Source organism: Phycodurus eques, chromosome 10, assembly GCF_024500275.1.
Source record: "Phycodurus eques isolate BA_2022a chromosome 10, UOR_Pequ_1.1, whole genome shotgun sequence".
Taxonomy (NCBI): Eukaryota; Metazoa; Chordata; class Actinopteri; order Syngnathiformes; family Syngnathidae; genus Phycodurus; species Phycodurus eques.
Genome location: NC_084534.1, coordinates 9,700,217 through 9,712,252, shown reverse-complemented (window position 1 = coordinate 9,712,252; position 12,036 = coordinate 9,700,217). Strand labels below are relative to the sequence as shown.

Sequence of the window (12,036 nt, the reverse complement as noted above, 5' to 3'; positions counted from 1 at the left end):
TTTTAACTTTTATCTGGTACATTTTTTATTTAACTTTTATGTGCAATACATTTTGATTTAATCATCATTTAAGTCGTTTTTTTTCTGATATTGAAGTGCAATGTTAATGTTACAAAATGACAGAAATTTCTCTCATTTTAAATGAACACCTAGGCATATTATCATGGTGATACTTGGAGAGCTAAGTATATTAGTAGGTGGTAAAATGTTTGCAAAACTGATATAGTGAATCCAAAAATGGTAACACTGACAGCAAGTGTACTGTATATTTTACTCTCTACAGAGGATATATATTCTGCGTATACAGACACTATATAGGGGGAGGCATATAGTTCAGTGTAGTTTGTATTTGGAGGCACACACATGGGAGACGTAAAATATTTCTGGAATCTAACCCAAAGCTTTTCAAGCGCCTTGGTATACAATGTGTAAACTGTGCAGTGGTCAATCGCTGACTATAGTTCCAGAAAAGCTGAGAAAAGCATTGGGGTTTCAAATTAGTTTTTTTAATGAAAAGTATTTAGAGCAGGCATGTGCAACTGTACATGGCCACCACCCTCACTCAGTGCAGCAAGTGGGTGAGTATGAATCAGGTCCAACTTGTAATAATTTAAATTGATTGACGGCGGGAGATTGAAAAGCTGGACAAGCTTAGAAGCCCACAGCCGGCGAACAAACATACCTGCAATAATATGCTGTGTGGTGTGGTGTTCATTGGCGGTTGTGTGCACCAATGGAGCACGAAAGTAAGTTAGGACAGGGGACAGGGCAGGCTTGCGCAATAGCACATGCCAGGCTATTCTTTGGAGATATCAATGGTGCTAGTGGTGCCCAGTGCTGGAAAGTGGCTATGAGCTGTCGTAAAAGTCGCACTACGGTCCAAGTCTTCACCTTACATTTTTACCTTTTTTCATTTTGGAGATGTGTCCAGGGCCTCCTTGAGGAGGTTTTAAGTTTAAAATGTGCTTTTATTTTAAGATTTTGTACCTCAATGACTTAGGAGAAACTTAAACATGTAAAGGCAGATAAATATCTGTTAAGACTATTTTTAGTAGGAAGCAAGAAGGCCCTGGCCAGTGTTGTTGTTTACAGCACATACATTATGGAGCGAAGCACATTTAATCTGAGATGTAAAATTGATAATTCTGATGAAAATTGGTCAAAATGTCATACCTTTGTTTTAACAGTAAGGCCTAATTTTGTAGAATAACGCACCCCTACAGGAGGCTTACTTTCTAACCTTATCGAAAAGATTAATAGATCGAGAAGATTAATATGGTCATATGAACACATGTGTACCGTATACGTGAACTCAATATTGGTTAAATAATGGACCCTCCTCTGCTGCTTGTTTCATTATTGTTTGTATTTGAGTTATGTCTTTTGAAAATAATGAGAAAAAGTACATTGAAAAAAAAAAGTTGCCCACACCGACTTACAGCCTTGATCTTGAGTTACTCCTATAAATGGGCACTGTAAGGGCGGGGGGAAATTATGATGATTTGTACCGCCCAGGACTCACAGGGGTCCTTAGAAAATAGTACTCAATTTGTGACAAGTGGTGGGGTCTAATAACGATATTTTTTCAAAGGGCACCAAATCCCTGGTGGTAACCGTGACCACATGCCAGAAGAACCAGGACGTGCCATGAATCTATTTTAAGTAACTGTGTCGGTAACTATTGAACGAACCTCTGACCAGTCGCCGTTCTTCCATTGTGGACAGACGAATTCATTACAGGGTTGGACGGCCAGCTTGTCCCTTTGACTGCACTTGCTCTCATGGCCCTCAGTCTCTGCTGCCTTTCGACACACTGCCCCTCTTCGGCGGGTGCCTCCACCACAACTCTTTGAACACTGCATAACAGACAGATCAACAAGAGGAAACATATTGTGTAAAAACAAATGTCTGATTCAGTTTGACAAATAACAACCTTATCAGTCTCACCTCTGACCAAGACGAATACTCCCAGCCTCCAGGATTACAATCTCCATGACAACCTTCTTTGTCATCAGGTTTGCGCTGCCCAATACAGTAGCGATCATCAACCTTTTGGATCTTTCCATCTGTGTGGCTGATTTTGGCACAGAATATGTCCAGGGTGCGATATCCCGGACCACATTGAGCTGTGCACTCACTTTTTCGAGCAACATGCCACCTGCATTACATACACGATAAGAGTGAGCACTTAACTAGTACGAGAATCATCAATTTACATTAAAAAAAAGACATCAAGTGGACTTTAAGTGTTGAAAATGGATCAAATTGGTGACACAAACCTCAGTTCACATTCTGGGTTGCAGGCCTCAGGGATGACGGCAGGTCTTGCTAAACCGTGACACCTCTGGTCTGACACCACCACCCTGTCAGACTCTCTGCTACAGAGAATCTTCCTCTTCCTCTCTCCTAGCAAGACACCAGCAAACAGATGGGTCAGCTGGATTTACACTGCACATCCGGACAACTAATTCACATTCAAATTTTATATCCGATTTATGGACTGCCTATTAGCATCTTACTTCAATTGACCCATACCAACAGTCCTGTGCATAGAGATTCACTTAACACCAGAAACAAGCTGCATGTGCTCACGGCCAAAGACCAAGCAAACAATCACATGGCAGTACAGAAACATACATAATAGCAACACCATGGAAGTAAACAAACACACAAGCAAATGTCTGTGGTGTCTGGCTTGCAGTGACAGGGTATATGTGACATGTCCACTTATATATATCCACTTATATCACATTTGAAGGGCTAATTTATATTTGATTTTATCCCCTAATTATGATTTTGATTCTGCTTATACTGCCATGGTCTGTGTTATTTGCTAATCAATCAAACATAAATTATATATATGTATCAGCACTACCTCCCAACGCTAAGGCTTTTGTAGGATAAAACTATCGTTTCAAATCATCCATCCATCCATCCATCCATTTTCTGAGCCGCTTCTCCTCACTAGGGTCGCGGGCGTGCTGGAGCCTATCCCAGCTATCATCGGGCAGGAGGCGGGGTACACCCTGAACTGGTTGCCAGCCAATCGCAGGGCACGTACAAACAAACAACCATTCGCACTCACATTCACACCTACGGGCAATTTAGAGTCTCCAATTAATGCATGTTTTTGGGATGTGGGAGGGAACCGGAGTGCCCGGAGAAAACCCACGCAGGCACGGGGAGAACATGCAAACTCCACACAGGCGGGGCCGGGGATTGAACCCCGGTCCTCAGAACTGTGAGGCTGACGCTCTAACCAGTCGTCCACCGTTCCACCGTTTCAAATCATATAATCAGTAAATAGAATTAGTGGTTTTACTCATAGAATCATTGTGAGTGTTCTTAACAATGTTGATGTCCTGCACTGAATTTAGTGCATCTAGTTGAGGACAACTGAAACCCGCTGGACTGTAGGAAAGAGTCATTAGTACTTCATGTTAGCAAGCTTTGCAACCCAAAACTCCTTTGCGGTTTTCCATTTTTTTCCATATAAATGAAAGGACTGGTAGTCACTGTGGTTTGTTCAGGTAGGTCACTGTCAAAATGGAGATTGAGACTGACAAAGTGGTGCAATGATAATTCAAAGCAAGTTTTCATTTACCTGTCATCCACCATTGCTAACTCGCATATTTGCTTCCATATGCGCAGCCATGGCACAGAAAAGTGATTTGCAGCATGCCTTCTACGAAGATGAGCCAAATCTATGCACCCAGCATGAGGGTGCCAAGTTTAGCTATATCTTGCTCTTTGTTGTGTGCCTATAACTGACTGCTCCCTATATCCAGCCACTCTGTTTCTTCTTCCCACCCGAAGTCACGCAGCATCATTTATCATTCAACCACCTGTCCACTGACTGTCAACCCCGTAACCCTCACCTTGGCACAGACGGCTGCACTCCTGCCACGGACCATAGACATCCCAAAAGAACTGCTGAGGTCTATCCTCTATGGGGATGTTAAAGGAGTACCTGACATCTGGGTTGTAAAGGTTCCCTACAGACAGCACCTACCATGAAGGCATATATCATAAAACAGTTTGAATGCAGGATTTGCAAAACTGAAATCTTCACATACAATCAGAGAACAATGGTTTTGATTTCACTAGATCATTTCAAACATTTTCAACAATATAACCACATTTGACAATAAACGCAAAAGGCCCACCACTACCAAGTGAGTCAAACAATTACAAATAAAAGGGTTAAATATTTTCAATCCAAAAAAGGAAGCAGTTATTACAAATCTTTGTAAAAAGGAATTAACTTTACCTGGACGATGATCTCCTCTTCGATGCGATCAGTACAATTAATCCTCTCAATAATGTGGTCAGAGCCACTGTACTCGATGACAGCATTTCCTACTTTAATTTCCCTTTTGAACATGCTGACTACAAACTCTCCATTAAGCAGGAACTCTCCACGGCTATTTGATATGGCTGCAGGGACACAGAAAGAAGCCGTCACATGTGCTGAACTAATCCCGCTGAACTAAAGGAGCAGATTGAGAGGTATTCAGCATGAGATCAAACAAGCTTTGCTTAACGTGCATACAACTGCAGAAATAAAATTGTCCTGTCAAAGTTATACACAAGCTTCAGCTAACTTAACAGATAGCTTAATTATTGCATTTGACAATAAGGTGCATGAAACAGGCAAAAAAAAAAATAAACATATTCCCAGAGGAGTACCCTCTACTGTATGCACGTCCAGTCTTGTTGTTCCATCCAGCCTGATAGCCACACTCGCAAACCCGAAAGTGCAATTTGATTTCCTGTCAATAATACCCCCCTCACTCCCCCACCCACCATTTCACACTTTATATTAATACGGCTGCCCGTCACTCAGGCAGCATCTTTTGATCCTATCTCACTGCACTAAAATAGCCTTCAAAATTCTGTATAGACTGAAAAATATTGTTTGTTTTTTTAATGTCTCTGAAATCATGAAAAAGAAGGCCCGCCCACGAGCTGTAAGACTGAATGATTGGTCCGCTGAAGACGAGCCCTTCACCTGTCAATCAAATATACGTTCTCCAACTTCGCTGGAGTCAAATACTGCCTGAATAACGTGTGGCGCTGAGGTTTTGCTTCATAAACAGTTAAATTTCCCATGTTCGTGTTAATCGGGCATTAACACACACAACTCGCAGCGAGGCGCCGACATTTTAAACGATGTCGCCGCGGTGGAGCGAGCTGTTCAGCTTAGATGTTCTAAGCTCTCTAGCTCATTAGTTCGTGGGCAAGCGAACATAATGAACAATTAACTTTCCCGTGTGTGTTAGTTGGGGACTAACACACACAACAACTCGGAACGAGGTACTGACGTTTTATACGACGTTACCGCGCTAGCTCATGGGCTAGCTCTTTAGCTAACTTGCGAGCTAACTCGTTAGCTTGCAGGACAGACAGACAAAGAGAGACAACAGCAGTCCGGCAGCCTTCTTGGAGCCCACTAGAGGCTAATGACACAGGCATCCCACTCTTCGTTGGCTCACTGCGTGAGCCGCCGGCTCACCACAACAATGACAATTTATCAAGTCTGGAAAAACTATTGTGGCAGTTTTCTTATCAAACGATTGGTCGATATAGCAATTATCGTGACAGGCCTATAGCCGCAACAAAGTTGGAAGTTGGAACACTACTGCAAATTACCATCACAATAATAAATATATTTTTACATTGATCTTTCTTGTAACTCCATCACAGTGTCAAGACAGCATTATTGCCTTTGTGGACAAAAGACTGTTATTTCTTACCAAGGTAGTTGTCATCCTCTGGTTTCCCTGAGTAGCTGTGTTGACGAACATCTATGTTTGTCGCACCACTGGGTATACGCACAACTTCATTGTAGCCTGTGCGTGGATGTAGACTATTAGATACATTATAACTCTAATTGCTAGTGCTACAGTAAGCATGTACAAATGTGGACTTAGAACAGCTGGAATGCATTTAAAAAAGATTGCCACTAACCATAGCGTACAATGTTGAAAGTGTTTGCCACAGTTTTGCAAGAAGAGTTGTCACCGCCACACACACCACACTTGTCTCTCCTGGCTTTGGAGTTTAATACATGGTCACAGCCAGCTTGCTGTTCAGCAATGCAGTAATATGAAGAAACAAGGACAAATGTACATGTTACAAAATATGCATCGATATTCTACATGACTTATTCTGTACAAGGTAACATGGTCATCCCAGTTGACTCACGATGAGAGACGGAGTACACCATGGACTGCTCACCAGTCAATAAGAGCGCTGACAGACAGAAAACCAATCACATTCATGCTTATACACCTACAGGCATTTAGAGTCTCCAAAGGACCTCGATGTTTTGAGAGAAAGAACCCACACAAGCAAAGAGAACATGTAAAATTCATACACAAAGGCCAACTTTGATTCCAGTGAGACAACAGTGCAAACTACTCTTCCACTGTACAGTACTGCCCAATAGCCAAAATAAAATAATGTAATGTATAAAGTCTAAAACAACATACATGCCACTGGAGTTTGGAAATATGTGCGCTTGTTTATTCCAATCGATGCAATGCTAACGAAAGAGCAACCGTGTAGCCCTTGACATATCTCACTTGTTCCAGCCACCCATCTGAACTACATTTGCCTTGTAACACACCATTAGAGATGGCACGTAAGCTGAACCACGTGTAAGAGTTTTCAGCAAGACATGTTTTAATCTCAACAAGGATGTATGGTCCAGGGCACGTAAAAGGAGATCAATCAAACTCCACTTGCCAAGATGAGTAAATCCATAGTGAACAGCTTTCTAACCCAAACATTGTGTGCAGCTCAGCGCCCAAAAAATATCCTACTGTTTTTTCAGGTTCTACTGGGCAATGTATGATTTTGTGAAGTGCAACCACACACTAAGAACCTCACCCTGCACAAGCCTTGGACGCAGATGTCGTTGGTATCAGGTCCACACGGAGTGCCGTCTGTGACCCGGTCCCTGAGCTGATAGTAGGCCGTGCTGCCTGCTACCCTGCAGAACAGCTTACATCTGTCCTTCATCAGGACTGCTCACAGAGACAGTAGGAAGACAAATATGTCTTAACTAGTCAGACATTATTATTAAATAAAAAGATGCCAGCAGGGTGCAAGACTCACTTCCACTGTATTTGGGCACCCAGCGAACGTTAGGAGGTAGACCGTTGATGTTGAAATGCCTGCCGTCGAAGGCAGCGCACTGCTCCTCTCTGAAGTCCTTCTTCTGCTTGGAGCATGGCTCAGAGTTACACGAACGGAACTTCATCCGGCGACCAACACAATACATCCCTCCGTTCCTGGGACTGGTGGGGACACATTATAAGAGTAAGTACAAACAAACAAATGTCTCTCAAAACCCTGGACAGTGCCTAACTGAGGGCTAGTTTGTATTGGGCAAAGCTTACAATATTGTAAAACACGTGCAAAATTAACATTAACATGCTTAATGGGGTTTCATATATAATAATTTCATAATTTCAATTGCCGAGGCGTAGAGGGGGTCCGGTTTGGTGGCCTCGGTATTGCATCTCTGCTTTTTGGTTCTGTTGGCTTCATCAAGCCGTGATCTCCAACTCTCACTGGAGCGGCCGAGTGTGAAGCGGCTGGGATGAGCACCTCCAAATCTGAGACCGTAGTCCTCAGTCGGAAAAGGGTGGCGTGCCCTCTCCAGGTCGGGGATGAGATCCTGCCCCAAGTGGAGGATTTCAAGTATGTTGGGGTCTTGGTCACGAGTGAGGGAAGAATGGAACGGGAGATCGACAGGCGGATCGGTGCAGCATCTGCAGTGATGCTGACTTTGTATCGGTTCATTGTGGTGAAGAGGGAGCTAAGCCGAAAGGCGAAGCTCTGAATTTACTGGTCAATCTACGTTCCTACCCTCACCTATGGTCACGAGCTGTGGGTCGTGACCGAAAGAACAAGATCCCGGATAAAAGCGGCCGAAACGAGTTTCCTCCGCAGGGTGTCCGGGCTCTCCCATAGAGATAGGGTGGGAAGCTTGGTCATCCGGGAAGGGTTAAGAGTAGAGCCACTGCTCCTCCACATTGAGAGGAGCCAGATGAGGTGGCTGTGACATCCGATTACTATGCCTCCTGGACGCCTCCCGGTGAGGTGTTCCGGGCACGTCCCACCGGGAGGAGACCCTGGGGACGACCCAGGACACGCTGGAGAGACTATGTCTTTCGGCTAGCCTGGGAACCTCTCAGGATCCCCTCGGAAGAGCTGTATAAAGTGGCTGGGGAGAGGGAAGGCTGAGCCTCCCTGCTAAAGCTACACAAATCTCACCCGTAATGAAAATTAGAATCGAAACTTTTGAAATGTTGATAACTGAAGATCATGATCAATGTGTCAATCTTTAAGGGTTATCTCCTAATCCTAAAAAAACATAATAGTTAGGCATAAAGCAAGCATTATTTCCACAAAAAGGTCAACATTATTTGCAATTTGCAACTACTGTTAGATTTGTGTAAATACCGGAAAAAAAACTTTTAAAATTGGCCGTCAGAGAAAGCGTGGGTGATCATTAGCTATGCCAAGAATTCCCTTAGGGTGGCTTGATCTATGGAACACTGACTTCGGTATCTAAGATGGAGACAAGGTCCTGCTGGCATGCGTGACTACAAAGAGGAGTGCTCACACGGGTCGGTTGCATTCGCGCTCTGCGATCTTGATCCCTCCGCCACATGTCCGAGAACAGGTACCGAAAGGACTCCAAACTCCCCATGCCCCCTCCACAGGTGTGGCGTCGTGCTCTTTGGCTATACATAGGCCGTGTTTGCAGTGCTGCATTAGGAGAGGAAGGTAAAAAGGTTTGACACGTCAGGAAAAGAGAAATAAAGATGGAAGAGAGAACAGTCATAAATGTGAGCAAGAAACAATGGCACATGAAATAATTTTCTTGGAACAGGCAAAACTTCTGCTCTGCTGGTCTTCGATAATAATCTCAGAGAAATTATACAGTGAAATATTTAATGTCTTCCTCTATGTGAATAGATGGCAAGAAATGTCAAACAAATCAATGAACATCTCAGCTCAGAGCCGCAGGATAATCACGCTCGATTAGATAAACATGGTTTAAGAATTTAGTGTGGTCTGTGTGTTTGCATGCCTACGTGTATGCAAGGATGTGAGTTAGATCATTAAACCTGGTTGATATTTTTTAGTTTTTTGCTATGATTCTCATACATTAGCAAGGGCAAGACACCGAACACCCCTCTGTGTGTGCTTGCTGTATTTACTACCGAAACGCAGACTTTGTGTACGCATGTACTGTACATGACCATAAAAAGTTTATCATAAATGCTTGTCTTCATTTGTACATCCCACTTACCTTTCCTGGGGAGCAATCAGTGCCATCAGCCCACGGCATGTGTTGTGTCCTGCAGCCCCTCTGGGCGCCCTCTGGGCTGGTGCACCACAGCCTTCGACACTGGGTCTGTGCACACACACATTACACATTACTAAAGGTTCTCTCAGACTGTATAACTCTTCATGTTGGGCTTCTTAGCTGGTTCTATTTTTTCAGGGTGGATGCATGAGCCCCAAAAAATAACATCAAGTAGCAAGCTGTTACAGGTGTGATACATGTACCTGTATACATAAACTGTATGGACAAAAGTAATGGAAGACATGGCTCTTGGACCTTCTGATCTCCGCTTTTTTACTATAAAAGCTTCAATTCTCCTGGAAATATTTATAGAAGATTGTTGAGTATATCTGTAGGAATTTTAGCTCATTCATCCAGAAGAACTGACTTCCAATCTGTATAAATTGATCCCAAATATGTTAAATGGGGCGGAATTCAGTCCTCTCAAGTTATCCCACACCAAACTCATCTAACTTTGCTTTGTGCACTGGGACGTAGAATTTCCTAAATCATCCTGATGAGATGAAGAATTAAAGGTTTGTGGGAACTAAGGGATTTTGCCCAACCTCTAATTAAGTAATTCATGAAAAGGTGTGTCTGAAGACCTTTGTCCATATAGTGTACCTTTACATTACATACATTTCTGCACGTTTGACCAAAAATTGATGCATGGTTTAGCTGTGAAAATCCTAGCTTCACAAAATTGTTAAAGCTTTTGATAGGCAACGAGGCGCCCTGACTATTTGATGCATATGATTTATGTGTTTATTCCCTCGGTCAGATGTAGATACGTAGTGTGGTATTACACTGCTACTATTATTTACAACAAATGACTACACAGGCTTCAGATTTCGCACAGCCGTAGTACAGCCAATCGTCATAACACAAGCTGTGTCTACAACATCACAGTTTAGACTCCACTTACCATATAAGGGCACACCTGTGTTCCCGGCCCAAATATCAATTCACACTGTTTATTGACATTGTATATCCGTCCAGGCAGCTGCTGCGAGAGACTGTAAGGCGGAGAAACGGGCTCGTCGAGCAAGCACTCACCATAACCTGTGCTATTAAGAAATAAAAATAAAATGACTTAAAGAAAAAAAGGCAAAACAAAAGACACAAAAAAACACAAACCCACAACTATGTTATTTTTCTGCACATTTATAAAGCCCTCTATTGCACAGACTGCTCGTGCTTCTTCTTTTTTCTCCACATCTCTGACTACATTCCATTCCGTCAATGTAGTTGTTTAAGGGAAAATAATACACTTTGATTGGCTGGGAGTTGGGTAAGAGATTTTGGACAGTTGCAGATACTATGCTGTTTACTTTTTCAAGTTCCTTCATCTTTTTTTTAGTTGTTTGAGGAAACAAGGGGGCCGCAACAGTCTTGAGGAGGAGCCACGGTTATGTCGTCAAAGTGTCAATGTTCCACTTTATGAACAGCACACAATGTCTGCACTCCCCCTGTAGTCCCTGTATCTCAATGCGATCATTTTATCACCATCTTTACACCACATTCTGCTAAATGCACAACATACGAATCAACATGCCATATTTATTTTACTCTCTAGTTGTTTGAGTTCTTTTGCAGTTCCTCCAAATCAGACTGAAAACAAAATCTGATTCATGTGTATATTTGGAAGAATCGTGAGGAAAAGAGTGTGACATACTCAAGGAACTCTGTGATGTACTTTCTGCTACACTTGGACCACATCCAAGGATTTGTGTTGTAGTTAAGTGTGGGAGCCATCACGTGTTGCTGGATCTTGACGCCATCCTCCTTACATTTATTGCTGTCATCATGAGGCATGTTGAAACTAGAAGATAGAATGCAGAATATGTCTATGAAATAGATTTAATTGTTTGCGCTTACAAAGAAAACATATTTTGACACATTTTTGAAAACTGTGGCTGGTCGAGAAAATAGATTTCAAACAATCTATTGTTACTGTGGCAGTACTTTTGTTGTGGTGTAGAATTGCAGCACTGCATTATCATAAGAGCTGTGCCTGATTAAAAAAAAAAAAAAACATATTGTTGAATTAATTCCTCTCTGACTTTATTATCTTTATGAAGCCAGAACGCTGTTTTTGATACCGTTCTTGTATTTAATATCATTACATTGTGCAAGTTTTAAGGCTGTCTGGTGCATACTCTATAAACTATACATATACCATCACTGATAGTACCTAGCAGGAAACAACAACGTTTTTAATGACAAATCACAAGTAAGTGTGCACAAGAGAAGTATCAAAGCACTGATATGTGTGTAGTAATGGCTGTAGTCAGGGGTGGACAGGTACAGTCCCACACCGCCCTGCTGCCCCCCGTTGCACCCTCTCTTGAGCTACTCAACAGCCCACCTGACAGGTACCATATAACACTGCTAAGCCGTCGCTGTGCATGCTGTCACCGCTTGATGCGGATAAAAATGGAATTCAACAATCCCACCGTTTGTTACCGATTCCAAAGAGCATTTGTTAGAGATGATGAGGTCTGTAACAGTCTCCGGTGCAGCAGGCTAACGGGTCCATGCTCTGGCTGACTCAAGACTTTGGACAAAACAGAGTTTGCACAGGCGGGCAAAGGTCATAAATTGTGCTTACAGTATACTTGAAAAAGTGGGGAAATGTGATCTCTTGCACGCAAAAGCAGAGCCAAACG

General features: G+C 42.8%; 1 protein-coding gene across 5 annotated transcripts in view; it reads right to left on the bottom strand.

The window, feature by feature from the left end:
* Nucleotides 1-12,036, bottom strand: part of adamts9 (ADAM metallopeptidase with thrombospondin type 1 motif, 9) — a 50,310-nt gene that overhangs the window by 30,007 nt on the left and 8,267 nt on the right. For all 5 annotated transcript variants that reach the window (XR_009769280.1, XM_061686983.1, XM_061686985.1 and 2 more), the window contains 13 exons: nucleotides 11,043-11,189; nucleotides 10,293-10,434; nucleotides 9,332-9,436; nucleotides 8,639-8,784; nucleotides 7,123-7,304; nucleotides 6,895-7,031; nucleotides 5,971-6,088; nucleotides 5,757-5,852; nucleotides 4,271-4,437; nucleotides 3,879-4,008; nucleotides 2,280-2,406; nucleotides 1,948-2,158; nucleotides 1,692-1,856 (listed from right to left, as the gene is read on the bottom strand). Coding sequence is in view for 4 of the 5 variants with exons in the window: in XM_061686983.1 (XP_061542967.1) it covers nucleotides 1,692-1,856; nucleotides 1,948-2,158; nucleotides 2,280-2,406; nucleotides 3,879-4,008; nucleotides 4,271-4,437; nucleotides 5,757-5,852; nucleotides 5,971-6,088; nucleotides 6,895-7,031; nucleotides 7,123-7,304; nucleotides 8,639-8,784; nucleotides 9,332-9,436; nucleotides 10,293-10,434; nucleotides 11,043-11,189 (1,873 nt within the window). In the remaining variant the exon portion in view is untranslated. The remainder of the gene's footprint in view (nucleotides 1-1,691; nucleotides 1,857-1,947; nucleotides 2,159-2,279; nucleotides 2,407-3,878; nucleotides 4,009-4,270; nucleotides 4,438-5,756; nucleotides 5,853-5,970; nucleotides 6,089-6,894; nucleotides 7,032-7,122; nucleotides 7,305-8,638; nucleotides 8,785-9,331; nucleotides 9,437-10,292; nucleotides 10,435-11,042; nucleotides 11,190-12,036) is intronic.